This window comes from Penicillium diatomitis, assembly GCF_028827545.1.
Source record: "Penicillium diatomitis strain IBT 30728 chromosome Unknown utg000005l_segment0_segment0, whole genome shotgun sequence".
Lineage (NCBI taxonomy): Eukaryota > Fungi > Ascomycota > Eurotiomycetes > Eurotiales > Aspergillaceae > Penicillium > Penicillium diatomitis.
This window is the reverse complement of record NW_026623177.1, coordinates 929906-951336: the sequence shown is the minus strand read 5'-3', so window position 1 is coordinate 951336 and position 21431 is coordinate 929906. Positions and strand designations below refer to the sequence as shown.

The 21431-nt window shown below is 52.3% G+C and overlaps 3 protein-coding genes across 3 annotated transcripts; 1 reads left to right on the top strand and 2 right to left on the bottom strand.

Moving 5' to 3' along the window:
* Positions 1-1212: 1212 nt before the first annotated feature.
* N7539_004966 (putative hexokinase Kxk) lies at positions 1213-2983 on the bottom strand (the record flags this gene model as incomplete). The annotated part of the gene is made up of 5 exons (XM_056934568.1): positions 1213-2088; positions 2163-2570; positions 2639-2664; positions 2744-2866; positions 2944-2983. The coding sequence occupies 5 exons, from the start codon at positions 2981-2983 to the stop codon at positions 1213-1215; spliced, it is 1473 nt and encodes a 490-aa protein (XP_056789762.1).
* A 1021-nt stretch (positions 2984-4004) lies between these two features.
* N7539_004965 (SIR2 family NAD-dependent protein deacylase) lies at positions 4005-5198 on the bottom strand (the record flags this gene model as incomplete). The annotated part of the gene is made up of 2 exons (XM_056934567.1): positions 4005-5009; positions 5076-5198. 2 exons carry the CDS (start codon positions 5196-5198, stop codon positions 4005-4007), a joined length of 1128 nt encoding a protein of 375 aa, XP_056789761.1.
* Positions 5199-5565: 367 nt separating this feature from the next.
* Positions 5566-8299, top strand: N7539_004964 (Golgi transport complex subunit COG4; the record flags this gene model as incomplete). The annotated part of the gene is made up of 2 exons (XM_056934566.1): positions 5566-6972; positions 7034-8299. The coding sequence occupies 2 exons, from the start codon at positions 5566-5568 to the stop codon at positions 8297-8299; spliced, it is 2673 nt and encodes an 890-aa protein (XP_056789760.1).
* Positions 8300-21431: the final 13132 nt, after the last annotated feature.

Sequence of the window (21431 nt, the reverse complement as noted above, 5' to 3'; positions counted from 1 at the left end):
CTACCAAGGACCCGCTACTCATCGAAACGAACGAGTCATAGTGATTACGTTTCCTACTTGACTACATAGTCAAATGACTCTTTTCTTCTACACAACTCTTGAACACACTAACACCAAACCACGAAGGATGTCATATTCGAAAACCATGGTAAAGAGCGAGCTGATCATGTTATGCTACATGTGTATGACTAGTTCGACACGATCGATTTGAAATTCGCTTCATGCATTGCCAAAAGATGCTCTCGTGCCATTTCCTTCATAGCCTATCTACCTCTTGGATATAAGAAAGCCAAACCCATTGACAATTCAATCATGAGTTGAATTAAACACCCATTTCACGATAGACTCAAAAGATCAGGTACTGATGTAGCCGAAAAATCTCTCGCACCATCAATTCGATCTCAGTGGAGCCCAGACTTCACCGACACTAAAGGGATCCATCTCCATGCCCATTGATTGATCTCCAACGAAAAAGAAGAAGACCAACCCACATCGAAGTGTACACAAAACCAAAAATGTAATGGGACAAGCCAGGCTCGAACTGGCGACTTTACGATAACAGAGACAGAAGTTGTTCTTCAGTCGTACACTCTCCCAGCTGAGTTATTATCCCATCGCATGTACTATCTCCAGAGCAATCTCTAATTATAAAACTAGCCCTGCATATCCACAACAAGTCCATTCAGAATTTATAGTTCCACGCCAACAACTTCCACATATGTCCTCTCTGATAGGTGGGATTTATCAATGGTGGTCTGAAATCACGATCGCGTCGGGTTTTTATGTCAGAGGGATAACGTCTTCTCTATTGATCATGGCAGAGCAGGACAGTTATCTGTGCTGAGTATCAAGTGCGACTCGTCATGCAAGGGTAGAAGAATTTCCGTCTTACTCAGACGAACATCCCGTCTTGAAGCTTGTAAAAGGGCGCAAAGTCTGCCAACAATAGCGTCGAATCACCTATCACGACATACCGAGAACCCAGCATGATGTAGCCTCTGGTGTCTTTCTTATAGCACTCGACGGCCGAATGAAACCTATGAATCGTCTACGACCGGGAGTTTGATTGGAATCACCCGCATGGGCGCCACCGAAAGAAGACAAACATTTGAAGTATGGTCATTTCATTATATCCCATTCATCGGGTCCAAATTTATTTGTAGCCCATTCTTCCTCGGGTCCATATGCAGCTATAAAATTACTATCCTTCACTTACAGAAGAGTCTTCATGTCTTCCATGTTTCGGATACCAGCCAAGTTGCCCGCCTTGACACGCTTCAGAGTCAAAGCCGCAATGAGGGCAGCACCCACACCGGAACCATCCTCAGCGGCCAAGATCTCCACCTTGTCCTTCTCGGTAGGAGCCCAGTCAAGGATCTGTCGCAGAGCCACGGCACCGCGGGCCTTGAAGTGAGGGTACTTGGTGAACACAGAGCCATCGGCACCAACGTGGCAAGACTCGATGTTCTTCTTGGTGCAAATGGCGGCAACACCGCAGGCAGACAGACGAGCAGCACGGGTACCAATCAGCTCGGCCAAACGACGGACCATCTCCAGCTCAGGTTGCGTAGGCAGGATGTTAAGCACGCGCTCAAAGAGCTCAACGGTCTCGGACAAGTTCTCGTAGGGGTCCTCCTCAATAGCAGCGAGGAACGAAGCATCGAGCAGGTAAGGCTTACGGAGTTTGGAGACATCCTGGCCGTTGAAAATCAGACCAGGCTTGTTGTCGATCAGGTCCAGTAGAGCCAGTCGGAAAATCTCGCCCAAGTAGAGACCGGCGGTCATCTTCTCAAAGGCCTGTTGGCCGGGACGAGGTGAGTCACGATCGATGATCTCATCGTACTTGGTGAGGGGGAGAACGACACGCTCGTTGTCAAAGGCACCATACTCGCAGTTGATGGCGATTGGGGTGTCGGGGGGAAGGTTCATGTGGGCAATCTTGGGCACCGAGCCCGCATTTTCCATGTAGGCGGCGTTCACACCGGTACCGAAGATGCAGCCAATCTTCATGGCAGCATCGGTGTAAGAGGAGGCAATGAGGGTACCGGTGGTGTCATTGATCAGGGCAGCAACCTTGATTGGGAGGCCCTGAAGGAAAAGAAAGGAAACGCATTAGTTGTCCGTCAACTCAGTACAGAGGTGGCTGCAGCTTCGTCACTCACTCGCTTCTTGAGAATGTTCTCGAGGGGAGGGACGACGTCCTGGCCCTCCACACCATCGATGTCGAAACCCTTGGTCCACCGCTGCAGGACACCGTGATCGATGTAGTCCTGAGTGGCCGGATAGGAAAAGGTGAAGCCCAGCGGCAATTTGCGCAGATCCTCGTTCTCGTGATGGAACTCAAGGAATTGCTGCAAACAGTCGGCAATGTACTCCCACAACTCCTCGGCGGTGCCGGTTCTCAACTCCTCAGGCATCTTGTATTTGGACTGGGTGATATCAAAGGCACCCTTCTCCTCAGTCAAGGTGATCTCACACACACGCAGGTTGGTGCCGCCCATGTCGAGGGCGAGGAAAGTGCCCTGCTCGTTGCCATCGGGGAAGCCCATCACCCAGGTCACGTTCATCGGCTGTGCAGCAATTGGTTCGTAAGCATTCTGTTTGCTAAAAAGTCTCGCGAGAGGAGGGTGAAGCGCACAATGTTACCGCCCTCGACAGTCAGACCTTGAACGCGGCGGAGAAAGCTGTCAGTACAGGATCAAATGGAGATGGTTGGCTAACATTCAACAATGTCTTCACGTACCTTTCTCGAGCTCCTTCACAAAGTGAGCCACAATCTCCTTCAGCTTCTTGCTGTCCACGGTGAATTGATCTTCAAAATCCTTGATGGGGCCCAGGAGATTCTGGGGCAGCTCGTGCCTCGAACCTACAACAGTCGAAGAAGGCATCGATTAGCATTCTGGTGAAGCTTGGCGAAGCTTGACAATGCTCGATGAAGCTCACCCTTGCGGGACGGAGGCTGCTTGGGACCAATTCCGACCATGATGAATGAGTTATGATGATACTTTGTACAGTGAGATGTTTGGGGGAGTCAACAGGGGAGAAAGAGAAGAAGTGTTTGTCGGAGGGGGAGGGAATGACGATATGAACGTGGGGCTGGAGGGGGATCCTCTTTACTGATTTTGGCTACGGTGGATCATCTCCTTCCTGTCCCCCTCAACCTCCAAAACATCCGCCCAGTCCGTCAATTCAACAGTTGGCACCTGGTGGATCGAATGATAAACGGTCTCGTATTACGCCCATGTGACATATTGTAACAGTAGATCATTCCTGATTTATTGACATAGTCTCCCGATGTCGTGATCTGGCCAAAGTCTGCCATTGTTGTAGGCATCAGGCAATGAACATAGCCTAGTCACTCATGGTGCTGCTACCCGTCTCATCCGGAGGGTTGAACTACATAACGACCCAGGCTGAATGTTAAGGTAGGCCTACTAACAATTAGTCATGGTGACAGCTTCAATTATCGAGAGTCGAGTTTGAGATGTCATTGTTCGTTATCTGACCCAGGGCGATCTGCCGAGCTCACCAGCATCGGATCAAAACACTCTTCCCTTAGTAGTACACTGAGGCTTGACCATGGTCCTTTGGAAAGGAGGGCACAAAATAAGACTCTAGCTTTATGGCTCTTCATTCACTCAGCTCATTGCCTGTGTCACTACAACAGTGCGCTTAGGAGCCCAAAGAGAATTTGGCAATCGACAGAATCTAGCGAATCTTCGGATCTCTGTTATCATGCAAGCACAAGTACCATAAGCAGGGAGCAAAAGTACGCCACTATACTAGGGAGCGGTGAGACATAGATTCGTGAAATTCATCTTTATGCATCTCTCGTTAAGAGCGTGCCCCTTGCATCAAGGTTCATCTATCGTAGCACACTGCACTCCATGACCTGGGTACATACATTGTACAATGTAGTGATGTACAGTAGTAGTTAGTTTCAGACGAACCGCAAACCGCGTCCTCATCGCCTCATCTCCGGGGACCGGGTAGCCGTCCACAGATTACTGTCGCGACTCCGGCGCTAAATGCGGGAAAACATGAGCCAACCCCTCTGAGGACTCAGTGCCCTCTGAAGAACTCGACATGGTGACGGTCTGGGAGCTCTTTGGCTCACCCAAGTGGTCGCGCACGCGCTGTTCATAGGCATTGGTGAGCTGCAGCGTGCGGTCCACATCTGATGTTAGTCGAGTAACTTCCTCGCGGAGCCGCTCGTCGCGTGTGGGAAGTGGCGCATTTTCAGCCTCGCGAGCCTGGGGGTCTGGATTGGTCTCCTCCCAGAGAGCCTCCAGCTCTTCTTCCCACCCCATGGCCTTGGCAAACTTGCGTACTCCAGCATCGCAGTCCCCCAGGAGGAGAACGTCGTCAGGACGAGATCCAAGGCCTCCAATGCGCTCCATGTTGATCAGCACACGGGGAACTCCTGGACTGCAGAGTTGTGGCAGGCTGGCAAAGGGCTGAACTGAGAGACTGGTGCCCATCACAATACAGAGATCAGCCTGCCCGGGCAAGTCCCGGCTGTCGTGAAAGCTCGATGGCAGGGGTTCGCCAAAGAAGACAATATCGGGCTTAACGAGCCCATTACATTGAGGATCGTTGCAGTACGGCACCTCCCCAGCTTGGACTTTCTTTTGCATCTCGTTGTCTGGGAATGGCGTCTTGCACTCGATGCATCGCTGGGTTGCAAAGCTTCCATGTGCTTCGATGATCTTATCTCCGGGTACGCCAGCTTGACGCTCAAGACAGTCAATGTTCTGTGTGAAATGTTTCAAGAGAAGACCCTTGTTGTGGAGCAATTTGACGAAGCAGTGAGCAATGGTTGGGCGATAGCGTCCTGGGTAGAGTTCACGTGCCAGCGCATAAAACGGCTTAGGGTTCTCACGAAAGAAGCTGATGTCAAAGACATCCTCTGGCTCTTCAAGATCAAGAAAGGCGAGATTAGCATAGAGTCCGGTATCTGGAGACCGAAAGTCTGGGATGCCAGCTGAAGTACTGATGCCAGCGCCGACCTGTGCCTTTATCATTAGCGGTTCGTTCACAGGCCATCGGCATGGGTAGATTCTGGGCAATCAGACCATCAAGACAATTTTGTTCACGTTGTGTTCCTTGATGTACTTGGCTACGGCTTGGACGGTCCGAGCTTCCAGTACTGAAGGATGCGCAGACTCATCCACCATGCTTGATTCTTCGTTACCCATGGCTCAAGAAGCGCCGAAGCGGATTGTGCTAAATAGACTGCACGGCGACTTTCCGACTTGGAGAGGACACGTGAGACAAGATTCAGTGTGCAGGACTCGGGTGCAAGGTAGCGATGGGTCGTGGAGGCTCGAAAGAGCGGAAATTTCAAACGGTGTTGCGCCGAGGGGAAAGATGACGTTGGGTTGGAATCAGTTCAGTTGTCGGCTTGCACGATTTAGATGCAGACCACAACTTTGCTGAGGCGGGTCCGATGGCAGAAGAGGTCGTGTGTACACTCGTGCGAACGTACATGGACTATTGTTCTTTCTATTCAAACATTGGATTGAACCAGCTATCCTACTATCAGACCCGCACCCGTCTCAATAAATGGCTTCAGTAGTATTCTTATCGTACTACGCGCGTTTAAAGGATGGGGAGAAAAAGAGCCGCCTGTCTCCTCCGCTTCACCGCCCCCACGCCGAACCGGCATCTCGACTGGCGACGCTGGCATCGACACAGGAAGCTCCGTACGCATTCCCAATTGTCGCAAAGAGTCGAAATTTCGCTGGGATTGAGATGGCGGCCCCTCAAACATCCAGCCAGGTCAACGGCCATCCTCCATCGTCGTCGCCATCCGCACCGTCAAGCTCAGCAAGCCCCACAATTGTCCCACCACAAAGCGATGTCTTCAATGCGAGCTCCATAGCTGAGATCAAGGCGGCATTGTCCCGCCTTTCGAGCCAGGAAGCGTCCGTGACAGCTCGGCTCGATGCCTTGGTTATGTCGCAGCAGGACCTGTCACGCGAGTTGGGTCGACTAGACCTCATGCGCGCTCACATCGGCACCCAAACGGGCACAACTCGGTCGATCAGCCACGGGATGCTGTCCGAAGCTGCCAGCACTGCGGAGCGCATATCCAGCGCGGTTCGACGCCTAGACAGTGAAAAAGAAAGGGTCAAGGCAACGCTGGAGGTCGTGGAGCAGGTCGCCGAGCTCAAGGCATGCACGTTGGGCGTGGCCGGGTCGATGGGTGCAACACAAGACTGGGAGACAGCAGCAAGCTATTTGCACCGCGCCGCCCAGATTCCTTCAGCAGTGGTCGATGGCGCTTTCGCGGCCGAAGTCGTTCCTACTGCGGAGGTTCCTGATGCGCCTAGTGTCACGTTGGACAATGCAGCGGAATCGCTCTGCGGACTATTCCTTCGCGAGTTTGACAAGGCCGTGAAGGAGAATGATGGGGCCAAAATCACTCGTTTCTTCAAGCTTTTCCCGCTTATTGGACGGTCTGAAGTTGGACTGGATGTATACGGACGCTACGTCTGCCAGGGAGTGGCCGCGCGGGCGCGCAGCAACCTGAACGCGGACTATGGATCACAGGCCAAAGATGGCTTCTTTTATGCCAATGCGTTGACAAAACTCTTTGAACATATTGCCCAGATTGTTGATGGTCATGGTGGGTTGGTGGAGCGTCACTATGGTCCTCGCAAGATGGGCCGAGTCATTGAGCGACTGCAGATTGAAGCCGATGTGCAGGGTGGTATCATTCTCGATACGTGGAGCGACGAGCGGCATGTGGATCGCAAGTTGATGGACGTCAAATCCTATGCTTTTACTTTCCTCGTGCAGAGCTTCCTGCCAGCGCAGAAAGCCGGTCAACCTCCTTCTGCTGGTGCGCCGGCTGCCTTGGAAGATGAGGGAGTTGACATGAAGGAGATTGACGGCATATTGAACGAGATGGCGATCATGCTCGGCCGTTGGTCGCTGTACTGTCGATTCTTAGCTGATACGTGCAATGTAGGTTTGGGAGAAAGGCTTTTCCTTTTGGGGCGAAACAATTTACTGACTATGATTGCAGGCCCCGGATGCTGACCAGGAAGGAGGGAACGATGACCAACGCTATGCCCTACCGGACTTTTTGCGCGAGTCAGCCCTCGCGAAAAAGATCAACGACAAATTAATATCTCCTTTCAACGCCATGACGACTTTCTTCTTCCGCCGTTCTGTTGAGAAGGCTTTCCAACTTGACGAAACTCCCACGGGGCTGACACTGAACCTCCAGCGTCCTCTCAAGGCCGACCCACCCCACATCACCTCCGCCGTGGACGACATTATGTACATTGTCAATAAAGTCCTTCAGCAATCTCTGGCAACCTCGCAAGAAGCCGTGGTAACCAACATTGTCCCTACGCTGTCCCGTGTGCTTGGCTCCGACTTTATCGGCATGACTCAACGCAAGATGCGAGACGAGTGCTACCCCCGCGCGCCAGCCCAGGGTGCGCAACCGCCTGACCAGACTGTCATTGCTTTCCTCGTTCAGATCAACAATCTTGACACCGGGACCGACTATATTCGTCGCATCGTTCAGAACAACACTGGCTCCAAGCAGCCGCTTCCGACCGCCGACAGCACACAAGGCGGCGGAAAGGTGCAGGTGACTGAACATCTTCAATCGCTGTTCCCGGCTCCCTCCTCTGCACTTCGCGTAGCCGGGACTCTGCACTCCCTGGCGACCTCCTTTGAAGCCAAGGTCGCCGATCTCTATTCGGACGGCATTCAGGTCGTCTTCAATAACGTGATCAAACACCGTCTTCGCCCCATCCTCGCCGATGCCTTCCGCGACATCGAGTATCAACCCTCTTCCGACCTGGCGGAAGCAGTCCCCACGGATGATCTGGACGGGTCTGGCGGTAGCAAGGAGCTTGTCCGGCCCCGGTTCGCCAGCGGCTGGAACGAGCTACTTCTGCCTTTGGCCCGGATTCTTACCACCACCGCCTTCGATCGTCTTCTTACAGTTACAGTGGCCTACTTTGCTCGACTTCTCGAGAAGCGTTTGTGGTCGTACCAAGGCCGGATCAATGCATTGGGCGCGACCCGGCTGGAGCGCGACGTCGCCGGTATTGTGAGTGCCGCCGCGGACGTAGGATATGGAGCTGCAGCCGGTGCACCAGGGCGGTATCGTCATCGTGATGCTTTCGCGCGTTGTGTCCAGATGACGCTTGTCATGGGCATGGACGAGGATGAATGGGACGATGTTGTGCGGGGTGGAGAGGCGGGCGAGGTGGTGGACAAGTTGAGTCGGGAGGAGCGGGCTCGAGTGAGGGCGATGGTGCGACGGGGCTAACGCCTGGGTCATGGACAGAAATCTCGCATATGATCTTGGAGATGGAACAATATGGACGATGATCTATTTAGGGATGCGAGAGCTACTTCCAAACACATTGTATACAAGACTACATACCCAGAGATGGCAAACGTTCCAAACTCGGATCGAGTTTGATAGTCTCGTTCATGCGGTCAACGACTGTGTGAATTGAACGTGAGACAAACAAATCAAATGGACCAGGCAATTGCTTGATCGAGGTTCTCCCTGGCAGCCTAGCTCATATTGCGTCTGGAATACCATGGACCCATACAGACTCAGATGGTAGATCTCTACCGAAACGCCCTGCCTTGACGGTCTTCAGCAGTTTGGGGTCCGCCCTCTCCCCCGCTCTTGGAACCTAAATAGCCGCGACTGAACCGCGTAACTTTCGTCAATTCTCTGTGGATGCTCGGTTACAACGACAGACATACTCGCAACCCCGCCAAGCCCTGCACCGATATGCACAACCAGGTGTGGCAGGATCCAGCGGTCTGGCACGACAACCCTGGAATGCCTCAGCGCCGCAGCCAACGCTCCAATCCGTCCCATCAGCGGGAGAGGTAAAGCCCGAGGGTCTGCAAGACGATCCCCAAGACACGGGAGAAGGCAGGCAAGAAAAGCAAATATGAGCTATCACAACATCCATGACCTGTTCACTCATCAATGTTCACGGTTCAGATACTGGCATTCGACAATCCGGACAATCCATGCTGATCGGGTTTTCGCACGGGAAGGACCACCTACTGTAGTTCCCCAATTGCCATCGAGGAGCTCCGTGCATCCATTCCATGGGTCTCGTTCTTGCTCCCCCTCTTCTCCTTGCGTTTTACCCCAGATCCATATTCATCGGACACGCGGGTCTTGCTCGGCAGTAGCGTGGGATGAAGAATTCCGGGCTGCGGTTGGGAATGAGAACGTCTTTGGGTCTGGATCAGCAGTAAGGGGGGAGGGGGAGGGTTGACTGAACCATGTCGTGGTGTGTGTAACATCACGCATGTATAGTAGATGGGCATGAAGCCAGGGATAGATGGATGACTATATCTACTGACTGGGGAGTGATCAGTGGCTACTAGCTAGTATCTAGTTCGTACAAGGTAGGTTGGTCGAGCATATACTCAATGGAGTAAATACTGCGATATGCAGTATGTATTGCGTCAACTGGAAGCGCTGTTTGATTGGGATCTTCCGCTACTGTTTCTATTCCTCTTTTGGTCTTCCTTGCCAGGTCAAGTGGACAGCTACCGTGATCCTTTGGCCATATATGTACAAAGTACGCACAGTGGATATCTCGAGAAGAGTGTATTGTGCCATGTTGTAGGCATAGATGATCAGACGCAAATGAACCATCGTCCCAGGCCCTGGGCCGAGGAGCGTTTCTTCCTTCAATCCACTGGACAGTGCCTACAGCTGAGATGAAGTCCGAACGAGACACCCTGTCAAATTGGTGGAAATCTTGCCAAGGACGCAGGTGTACTAGTATGTTTTCTAGTCATTCCGTGACAGGGATTTTGTTCTGTGTCCGATCTGCGATCTGCGATCTGCTTGGGACCCCCTTTCGGAGAATCGGCCCTGAATAGCCATGGGTCCAGTAGGTTGAGCATCTTGAAGATTAGTCCGGTATGTACAATGTAGTAATGTACCATAGTGTGCACCGCTATTACTTGTCAAAGTCTCGATCAACCTAACCTCGGACCAGTTCTGAGGGGGGGGGGGGGGGGTGACACAGAGTCGCTAGGTCTTTATCCAGTTACTGCTGTATGCACGCCGTTCTCGAAGAAGACAAGATGGGCATCCTGTTCGGAGCCGGGGCCGAGGAATGGTCGCTTCCTCAAAGTCATCCGGTCGTGCTGAAAGGTGGCTGGAGATCAACGCCGCCGATCCAGATGCCCTACCCCGACTCTGAGATATTGACGTCCATGGGATATATATTCACAGCCTCTCATGATAGCTCAGTCAACAATGAGCACCTTACTTTACGGACTTCCATCGAGAATAGGACATGGCACGTACGACTCACCGCAAGAAAGATCGAGTCAAATCACCACCTACTTCGTATAGCCAGGGCCAGCTAAGCGATCAGTTCGATCCAGGACGGAAGAACATCTCCATCTGGAGGAAGGTCGTGGGACAAGGTATGCTGACTAGGGCTATGTGCTGAATGCACGGAGTGGTATTGCGTCAAAATGCAGCTGCAGAACGCGTCTAGACTTTGGTTAGCGAGGTGATGTTCTGCGCGAGCCAATCGGTCGCGACCTTGAAGCACAATTATCAGAAAGTATCCGGGGAGAGAGGTCGAGGTCAAGGTGTCTTTTTGCAATTGGATTGGAACCCCCTCGGCAAGTAGTCCATACCCCACAGTCAACACAGAGATGAACCACCGTCTGAATGTGCACACCCTCGTCCCCCATCTCACTGGAGACTGACCGCGGGTCGCCAGGGGTCGTAACCCCTGCCTTGGGTCCAAGAACGACATCTTTCACGATGACGATGACAAGAGAGAATAGAAGGTGGGTTGAATTGTCCTTGTCCTGGAATTGGCTGCCTCTGCTGGTACAGGCAAAGTTCATGATACAATCTGACGGTGGTCAGACTCATGAATCACATGATGGTCCAAGAGCTACAGTGGGTGATCGAAGGGAGGAAGCATGGGATGATAGCACAGTCCAATGAGGCTCTGGCTCAGCAAGAGCACGAGAAGATGAGCCAGGAAGACTTTGACCGTCTACTGAGCTTGCTTTGATCAAGTCAGATCTCTTCACATGACTTTGTACATGGCTTAATAATGTCCTGTGTAGAAGCACTAAACAAAAAAGGTCGACACTCCTTTCATTTGCTGACTATGCACAGCTCCGTGGTAAGGTCTCGGTAGCGAATGCCGCGATCAGCACAAGCAAGCCTTGAGGCCCAACAGAGCTGTGGCTGATTGGGCCTACGAGCCCAAAATGGCATCATTAAACGATCACGAAGATGGATGACTGTCGATCGATTATCTCCGACATACGATTTCGTGCAGAACCGGCCACACACTCACCCCCTCCGGAGCAGCTGTGGTTGAAGCCGGTCTCTGGCTCCGTTCTTCACGAACCCAAGGGCACAAAGGAGCGATGAGGGGAAAAAGAGGAGGTCTGTGCGACGCCTGGATCTGATGAGGATTTGCCACGATGGAGCTCAGTCCTCAAGGTGACCTGGGACTGTAGATGGAAGGATTCAAGATGCCAAGCTCGGTGGATGGAGTCGAAGCGTCGGGGCGACCTTCCGCGATTCAGGGCTGGAAAGGGGGTAACATGTCACCGAATCCCAGGTCAAGGATGCGCTATCAAAAGGAAGCAACCTTGAAGCAAGCTGACAAGCCAGTGTGGTACGAGGCACAACCCGTAGTTGGAGGAAGAGCTCACCTCCAGACAGCTGGACTCCCCGTTGAACTTCATCCGACGGAGCCCAGTCCCCCTTCCGAGTGCTTGTTCTTGTTCTTGTTCTTGCTCAATGGGGCATGAGTGTCTGGCGTGTCTCACATCAGCCTCCAAGCGCCCGAAGCATTTCCCATCGGTATTTGCATCTTGTGCGGGTCTCAACCATAAGAACAAAGTTATCGGCCAGATGAGGCTTGACCCGGAGAAAGTTCGATCAATTCTCCTCCAGATGATCAAGAATGCAGGCGTGAAATGCGTGTTGAGTGTTGAGTGTTGACACCACTGGTCAGCGTAGTACCTATTCCATTCGAAAGGGGTTGTTGTTGTTGTTGTTGTTGTTGTTGTTGTTGTTGTTGTTGTTGTTGCAAGAGGTCTCACCTAAGCTGTATTGACTCTTGAATGGCAGAATCACATGCAAGATAGATCTCACCATAGAGTGCCTCACTCCAATCTGGCGCTGCATTCGGCATAGCCTCTCAACCTCTCCAACAGAGAAGTATATCGCAAAAGACCTCCGGGGTTGGGGTCCGTGTCACCGTGATGATGGTACCAGTATTTGCTGAACCCTAGGTCATCTCATCAATCAGGGCTCCGTGCGACCGTGCCGAATCGACCTGGTGGGGCCCAGGAATAACATAGCATTTTACTGTATAGTGAATAGTGTCGAGTTTTCACCTGGGCATCATAGACTCTATGAATGAGGTTCTTGTTGGAGACCAGAGTTTAGGCGGGCGGGACTTTGTCATCTCACGAGCTACTTTACGGAGATGACGACTCCGGAGGACCTGACTTGTATCACTAAAAGCAGGGTCCCAACAAGAGGCACAAAGGGCAAAAGTCCTGGACAGTCGCTGTACAACGAACTACTATACATGAGGAGTTGACTAAGGACTTACTCGACTCACTTGACTGTCTATGCACATCCTGATCTTGGTCCGCTAATGGCAGCAGAACCAGGCCAGGCCATTCCGCCAACCCAGCTCGGTTTCTGCACACATCCAAGGCAAACGCATCCTTCCACCACAACAAGGCTGAGGATCCAAGCGCCCAGATCCCCGGGCCTCTGTTTCCCGTCCTGCATGAGCAATCCGCAAGTCTTAACGCGTGGACACTGGACAGGGCTAAGCTGCAAGTGCCTCTTTCGGGCCCGAGGGTCTGGGACAGCGTCTGCGTCCGTAGCAGTGGGGGGGGGGGGGGTCTTTTTAGCGCGGGGCCAAACCCGCAGGTCTGACCGAGTGGTACCTACCGTATATTGACACACGACGAAGTTACTCACTGGAAAAAGTATGTAGAGATACGGTAAATTCCCTAGCGAGTGCTAGACCGCTAGCAGTGGCCTAGCACTGATGGGCAGTGCTGTATATATCAGACCAGCTGCCCCCATTCTCACGCAAAATGTACGATGCTACAAGGATCCTTCACCAGCAGTGGCACTTGGAGGACCACGGGATAAATAGGGCCGTAATTGATCGAGGAGAGCGTGGTTCATGCAGTAAACGGAGAACCCTTGACATGCCCATCTTCAATGATATACCGTTATAGAGGGAGAATCGATGCATCTGCCAGGGAACGTAGAATGTTCAACACTACGCTCCGCTTCCCCAGTCTTTGGTTATTTTTATAATGGAACAGGGGACCAAGATCCTATTATTTCAGTCAGTCGCAACTCGAGCCAAGTCCCTCTGGAGGCTAGTCCATCCAGGTTCAGTAGTGATCGATTCGTCAAGATCGACAGCTTGCATTGAGATCACATATCTCAGCGCGACGTTTGTCTCACCCAAAGTCTAATTACCCGCATTCTATGGCTCTACCAGATGGAAAGATGGACAAGGTTACCTAGGGAATCAAACTGCCTGTAGCATTACCAGCCCACCATTAGTACCTCGGGGCCCTCCATGATTGATTACTCCTCAATCACCGCGACTATTCCACAAAGCGCATGCTAGGCGGACACCCTGTTTACAGGTATACACGCTCCAGTGAGCATGAACGGTGTGATCTTGATGAAGTGAGTGGGTTCTAATCTCTTTCGATAGCCCGAGTGGAGGGTTGCATGGAGGGTGAACAGCAGGATCTTCGAGGGTCTCGACCTTTAATGATCGTTGCAAAATACCATCTCTTATTGTTTAACCTACGCCGTCCACTAGTGAGTACTTATTAACCCACTGGGTAGCAAAGTACTGGTATAAGGTACTAGTGGTACCGCTGACACCCTCTACATATAGTAGTCCCTAGCCATCTTGTTCAGGAGACCACGCGTCCCAAAGGATGTGATAGACTACATGTGTACAGGGCTACAGGCCCCATATAAGATCTTACCCTGCAGTACAGTTTGGGACTATAGCCCTTGCCACCGTACTGACTGAATGCCGCGACCACATATCAGCATCGTCCATCGACATAACATCAACAAAGGCCTCGAAACTATTCGTCTTCAACAAATCCCTACCGAATTAGGAAGTTCGCTCCAACGGAAGAGCAACCCGGAAAGCCTTATAAAGTGACGGTTCCACTCTCCCCTCATTCCGCTGATCAGCCACTCTTTCTCCTGGATCCCATAGTAGAAAGTGGGAACTAGCAAGTCTGATTTTTGAGTCCACACAACGCTTGGCCTGTACCTAGCAGCGGCCCGGGGGGTTCGGGGTCTCAAGCTTTGTGTGAGAGAGAGATTATAGAGCGAGATGCTAAAGACCTCAATTCTAATTGCTGGTGGTGCTCTGTGCTGTCTAGTAATAATGACGAGGTTCCAAGGAGAACATAGACTTATCGTTGCTAGATACGAAAGGAATACGCCCAAGGCTTCTTGGTATATGATATAGCGTAGGCGTCTATAACTGTTCCTACGTTAATGGATCATTATCAGCCTATCTGGCTAGGGGAAAAAGCAAATTAAGCGAGGTGGGCTAGGGGAGCTTGGCCGAGATTCAGATCAGTGGCGTTAGTCCAAGGCTACAGTAGAGCAGTAGCTCACAGGGAAGGCCTCAGTCGAGTACAGTAGGTAAGTGATCGGCGGTGAACTCGCCATACAAGATTGGTACATTAACGTCGAAGAGAGAGAGAGAGAGAGAGAGAGAGAGAGAGAGAGAGAGAGGACTTTTGTACTCCAAGACAGACCTCCAATAGTATCTCATTCTATATGCGATGGTTGCAATAGTCGTCCAATATTGAGCATTCAACGAGCATGTTCCAAAGTGAACTTTATGAAACCAGTAATCATATCCACTGAACTATCGAATCACAAGTCGCGTCAATCATTATATGAGGTGCTGCTTTTCGCGGAACCTCGACGGGCGGCTCATCCGACGCAGCGCGGACCTGGTGTCTCAGTGCGAACCACGGAAATCCAAGAATGGACCGACTAGACATACTAGACATTTACACAGAAGAGCCGTCAGCGTGGTACCGTGCTTGTACCCATTCAAAAATGAATGATGTACACATGTTCAGTGTACGCGTCTCCTAAGCGAGATCCAGGACATGTCCAAACACAGATCAGCTCTCGTCCGGTTTAAGACCCCCGGCGATGGGAGCCCATTATCCAGAACGCATCCCTCTGAACCCTTTCTGCGTGTTAGGACTAGTCTGTCTGAAAGGAGAGACAGCTCGACAATAGTCAGAACTAAAAGCTTCGAAGAAGTATTCAGCACTGTCCAAGGCGCAATCAAAGCCAGATCAACAATGGCAATGTGTTGTTTTTTTTTTTTTTCCCCAATAGGATCTGCAGAGGATCTCCCGCGAGAGTTTTGATCCGGGGACCCAGCCAGAGCCCACTGAGTCCAGGTAATGCACTCGTCCAGACCCTCTGGCGCTCTCTCTCTCTCTCTCTCTCTCTCTCTCTCTCTCTTTTTCTAGTCACGAAATTTAGCGCGCAGATATCGTGTTGTCTTTATCCTCCTCTTTCTACTCGCATATTCAAGACGGAAGATGGCGAGAAAAGATATGACGACGGGCGCATCCTCTTGTAGTCAAGCGAGTTGCTAATACCTTGCATTTGGGAAGTCCCGTCTACTGGTACGATGTGCCTCTGGGGTACAAGATGAGCTGCAATTTGCGGTGGGGACCTAGGCTGGTGGTTCTGGAATTGACTACAACTGAGCGGCTGAAGCGATGGATTCCAGTTTTAGCGCCGGAAGCTGCTGGCCCGAAAGGCCCTCTAAAAGGCTCTTGGGAAAACCTTAGGACGCGTGGAACCCGGGGGGGTGGAACTGCGATTTCCCACACAGTTAGACTTAGCCCGGGCTGCAAGGAAGACGATGCTCAGGAAAGAGATGAGAATGGCACTATAGGCTGGGGCTGAAGAGGGGCGGGTCTGTCTCGGGGCCACTAGACTTGTGCTCCTGTTCATTGGTGGGCGCAATAGATTGGATGGGTTCGATGGGGAGCGTGCTGGCAAGGGCCGGGTTGATTCTGTGCGAAAGGGACGCCTATGCTCCACTCATTGAGCTTTCCTGATGAAGGTTGAACCCGACACATGATGGTTCCCGTCCAGACGGGGGATCAACACGCTCGATGCCCAAGATATCGCTCGGCTTTCAGGCCGCGGAAGACACGAAGTCGAGCCAGTCATTTCCACACGAATCGCACGTTCGAAGCACCCGGCCAGGTTCTTATGACTCTCTGTCTTGCCCCATGCCGTGATCTTTCAGACGGAGGGCGAGGGTGAGAGACACCAAATCCATCCGAGACCTTTCCGAGCGAAAGTGGAGTATCTCCACAGCCGGTCTGGTCGGGGGCTTGCAAACTCAAATGGGCCACCGAAGGCTTGAGCAAACGCGCTCAGTCATTCGGCGGTTGACTCCACGCGAGATGGATATGAGGTACTCCTCCGTCGATTACGAAACGCCGCTCGGACAGGATGGCCCTGGTGTAGGAGAATGATGAGACGCATTGTCATGCTTTCGACGAGGGGGTGATGATCAGGTATCGGCATCATCGCAACCCCTCCCGACCAAGTAAGCGCAACTGGCGATCCTCGCCGGCCGACTGTCGTACTGTACTAGTTGTCCTGTACTCTGGATGTGCGCAGAGCTTGCAGCCGGGCTGCAGTCGAGTGTCTTGGTTCCTCATGGCTCAAGAGACTCTGAGCTGGATTGGATGTACATGACTCCATTCAGTAATTGGTCAGCCATGCACCTGAGATGCGAGCCAATTGATGGCCTTGGTTCAGGTCTGGGTCAGTCCCCCACTCTCCTCAACCTTGAGGATGCCATGCAGCGACGGTGCAATCATTGCGCACTTGTGACAGGGATATCGGTGTCGGGGTAGATTAGTGACAGTAGTAGTAGTGGTAGTAGTAGTAGTAGTAGTAGTAGTAGTAGTAGTAGTAGTAGTAGTAGTACCGCAATTATGAGGAGACCAAGAGGAGGCCTGGCAGGCTGGCGGTCATCGCCCACATGACCGCCCTGCAAGAGAAACCAACCTCTGACCGCCCGACATCGACACAGTTCCCTCCTCCTCGTTCTTAGCCAACGTTGTTCGCAATCCCACCAGTTTCAGCAAGAATCCAGGACGTCCAGCGAAGCAGGAAGCAAAGCGGCTGACCAGATCTGGCAGTGACGTTGCGGGCTGCCCGTTGGTGATCCTTCATCAAATAGTCCCATCAGGGCGATCGGGCGGTTCCATCTTTACGCCCTTCTCCTCCCCACCCATCCCACCGTATCGCATGCCTTGCCATCGCCCTAGCAGGCGAGCACTCGTCGACCCGATTCATCAGGGTGGGATCTTTCGATAGTTCCAAGAGTGGCTCGGTGCATGGGCCATGTGCGGCCCCCCTTCCCTGCGTTCGGTTTCCCTCGATTGGATCCCCATCTCCCTTCCTGCTGGTCCGTGGCTCGGCCATCTCTTACTCGAACCAGACGAGGTGGGTTTCTCGTGGACGTTGACCCGCCCGGGCATTGGTCTCTGGGTTCCGTCTGGACCCTCTTGCCATGATCCGCCTCCACTGGTGTCCCCCAGTTCGGGGACCACTCACTCCCGAGTTCTGAGGTGGACGGGGCTGAAATGGGAAGAAAAGGCCGCGGGCCAGGGTTGCGACAATCGCCGATCTCTTGAATGGCGGAGAGCTCTGGGCCGTTGACTCGGGGTTAGGCAGCCTACTCCATGCGGCAGCGAAGGGTCGATGCGGATGCACTCCCATTCCATTCTGGCACTGCGAATTTCGCGACCGCGTTTCCAAGGGCAGTCCGGGACTCCATCGTCGGGAGGTCCAGAAGTGGCCCCGGCGATGCTTGTCGTGCTTCGGCTCGAGACAGGGATGTCATGACTGTTCCGAGACCAAGTTGAAGCGGGGCCATCAATCAAGCAGAATGAGTCGTTGCACATACCAGTGTCTGAGTGTCCAACATGTGCGACGCTACGAATCCCTCGAACACGAATGTGCTGTAGGTACGAGACACACGGCAACTCGGTACCTACATATGGGTGGCACACTGGCACACTCACACCGTCATCCATCTACGTACCCTCCTGCAGGGAAAAAAAAAAAAAAAAGAGGGAGAGGTGTGGGACCCGACGGACCTCACTCTTTCGGATCGGGAATAGGCTCAACCTCGAGAACCTCGTGGTAGTGACCTCGAGCTTGTTGAACGAGTTTCCATCAAGTTTGCCCCGGCGCTCCGAGCGCAGTGGTCTCGACGAGGGGCAGTCCTATAGAGTACAAGCAACGCTTTTTCCTGGGCCCTAGACGTTCTAGTGGCGGCTTAATCTGGCCGGAGGGTCCAACGAGATCGACCAACTTTCTCGTTTGCATGACACTAAGAGTAAGTGCACCCCCTCCTCTCCTCGGATCCTTATTTTGGTGCTTCAAAACGACGACATGCTGTTGATGATGTTCAAGAGAGATCCTCTCGGTTGTGGGCATTCGACTCTGATGTGAGAGGGACTGTGAAATCATTTCCTGGACCTGTCCGGGCCTCGATTGCCCTTCCCGTTCGACGACTTTTGTGACTCCTGACCTCCACCGCAAGAGTGCAATTGGGATCAATGATGGGTGCAAGTCGATGTAATGTAGCACGTGCCTTTCCCAGCCTCCCGTCCTCTTTCCAGAAGTGGAGAGTCTTGAGGAGCCTCCGCGTACGAATGATACTGGCCCGAGGGAAGCGGATGACGGAAGATGACGGAACAAATTTGTCCTCCGAGTTTCTCGAAAACGCATCGTGCAGGCCCCAGGCAAAAGCGGTACCCCATCCAGATGGAGCCTGTCAATAATGTGCTGTCCATGATTGCCGTCATTCCAAAGGCCCCTAGGCCCCATCCATTGCTCAGTGCTTGAGTGCTGTAAGTACAGTACAATAGTCGGACGCGCAGAGGCTCCACCGGCGATCGTCCATGGCACGGTCCTAGAACCAGACACGAAGACGAGAAAAGAAGTGGAACGAGCTGACTGAGACTAGGCTCCTTTCAAAGTGCTTGATGGTGGTTGTCTGCACTTGGAAGGTGAGTCCACTGTCCAGTAGTTGACCACTGGGCATGCTTTGACTGGAAATGGGGATATAGACGAGACGGCAGGGGAAGACCAAGGAGAAGACCAAGGAGATAATTTCCCTCGGAATTTGCCATGGACACCTTACCTAGTTTACCTACGGCGGTTGGACACCCGTGACTCGATCTGACAGCGCTGTTAGTACGGCATGATAATGAGTCTGTGAATATTGATGCATCCTTCTCGTACCAACAGCCAACTACATTTGTGCAAGGATTCCCGAAATAATCAGCCATCCGCCGCTGGACGATCACTCCTGTCTTGGCCTGTGCTGACAATTCAATCGGGAGTTTACCGATTGTCACTCGTCCATGATGACTACTACTACTACTACTACTCCTCCTCCTATTGAAGTGTATATGACCTGCGCTCGATGAGGCTCCCAGGAAAAACAAAGTCAGGCCCGGCAGTGGGATTGGAAAGTGTAAATGATAAACTCAATTCTGGTCTATCCGCCAAGCTACCCTCAGCAGGGCGAACCTTTGACTTAGAGTGTATTCTTAGTGACCTCGTGGGTGGGAATATCAAAAAGGCTAATTTAAAGGTTTACTCGGCAGTGGGTGCTAGGCACCGTAAGCTGCTCGAGTTGTTTTTTTTTTTGTTATTTTTTGGGGGGTTCTAATACCCCAAATTTAGTCTTACTACGGATTTAGACGTTGAGAACCTACACTGAGCACCGCAACTGCACCATTCTAGACGTCAGGACATGGTCAGTAGTAAGCAGGCACCAAGAGTAAGAAGTGGCCCGATCGTACTTCTTTTCGACCTGAGTTCTGGAGCGCCCCGAATGAAAAGGCCACGCGGCCTAGCTACTGAATCCCCCCTTCATACAAGTACAGGCCTCGACTCACTTCAAAACCTAGGTGCCTGGAAGCAGGTGGGACGGGTCATCGACAAATTTTCTCCATCTCCATCGCTCGACACATCTCTCCGCCTCCCCTCATCTGGGCTACCACTCGGCGATCCGATCCACATACTCCCGGGGGGGGGGGGGGGGGGGGGGCCCTTGGCTGATCGCACACGCGTATCTCGGATGCGCAAAGGCTCTCTCTGCCTTGGTTCCAGCTGCACAGCCGGAGGGTCGTGCCTATCAGAGATCTGCAATCGGCCTGGTGGTTCTTCCCAGATCTATGTGGTCGGGTTCGACCTCGTTTAGTCTTGACCTCGACTGTCTACAACTTGGAAGACGGATGAAACTCGGCGTGAGATGGACGTCTGAGACGGAAAGTTGGGGGGAGAGGATACTGGATAGTGATACTGTCCGTGTCCTGTGCTGCCCAAGTCATCATGGAGGGGCAACCCCAAACCCTCATCGAACCATTTCTGAGGTAGATGCGGGAGACGCGAACAATGTACCTACGGTATACTTTGGTACTGGAGTAACTGTACTGTCTGTAGTCTGTAGTCTGTAGTCTGTAGTCTGTAGTCTGTAGTCTGTAGTCTGTACTACCTCAGTCGTCACTCCGTGAGTCCGTGACCCTATCACCCTAGTCCTCCCCTCGTGACTCTAGTACCTGTCACGCCTCAGCTGCAGGCCGAGTCTTGTTCCCGCCCCTCTCTCCGCTATTCTCCTTGATGTTGCCGAATCTGGTCTGGTGAGTGGTCTGTTTCGATGACATTTGTCTTCTGATCTTGATTTTCCAGAATTATCAATTTCCGCGCAGCGGAGTTTGGTCTTCCACATTAAGGAACGGTCGGGATCGTGTCTATATACCGCTTCGGGACGTAAGTCTCGACCGAGGAATTCCACGGAGAGAATCGTCGCAGGCCGAATGAACAGGCTGGAAGAACTATCCCAACAGTTGTAGTACTGTACTGTACATACCGAGAATCCCTCCAATATTCTCGGATCCAGACCTACATCACTCGCTAAAGCCGGAGCCTTCTCAGACAGGTGCAAATGAACCGGGGACCGGGGAATCGACCACAGATTTCCTCTGTTTTTTTTTTTTCTTCTTTTTTTTCTTTTTTTCTAACTTTTTTTTTTCCTTCGCATGCAGAGCCTCAGCGACCGTCTTGGCCATCCAACTGACGTGAAGTGGATAATCTCACTAGATCACAAATCCCAAAGGGAGATCAAAATTTTAAACAGTCCACAGCCCTGGAGCAGGGAGATCTCCAACCTTAGCTGAAGGAAAGGGGCCAAATGACGAACCCTCTGGCGTGTCTGGCGAAACCCAAAATGCTTCTCTTGGTATCTGCGAGTGGGGGCGGCGGCATG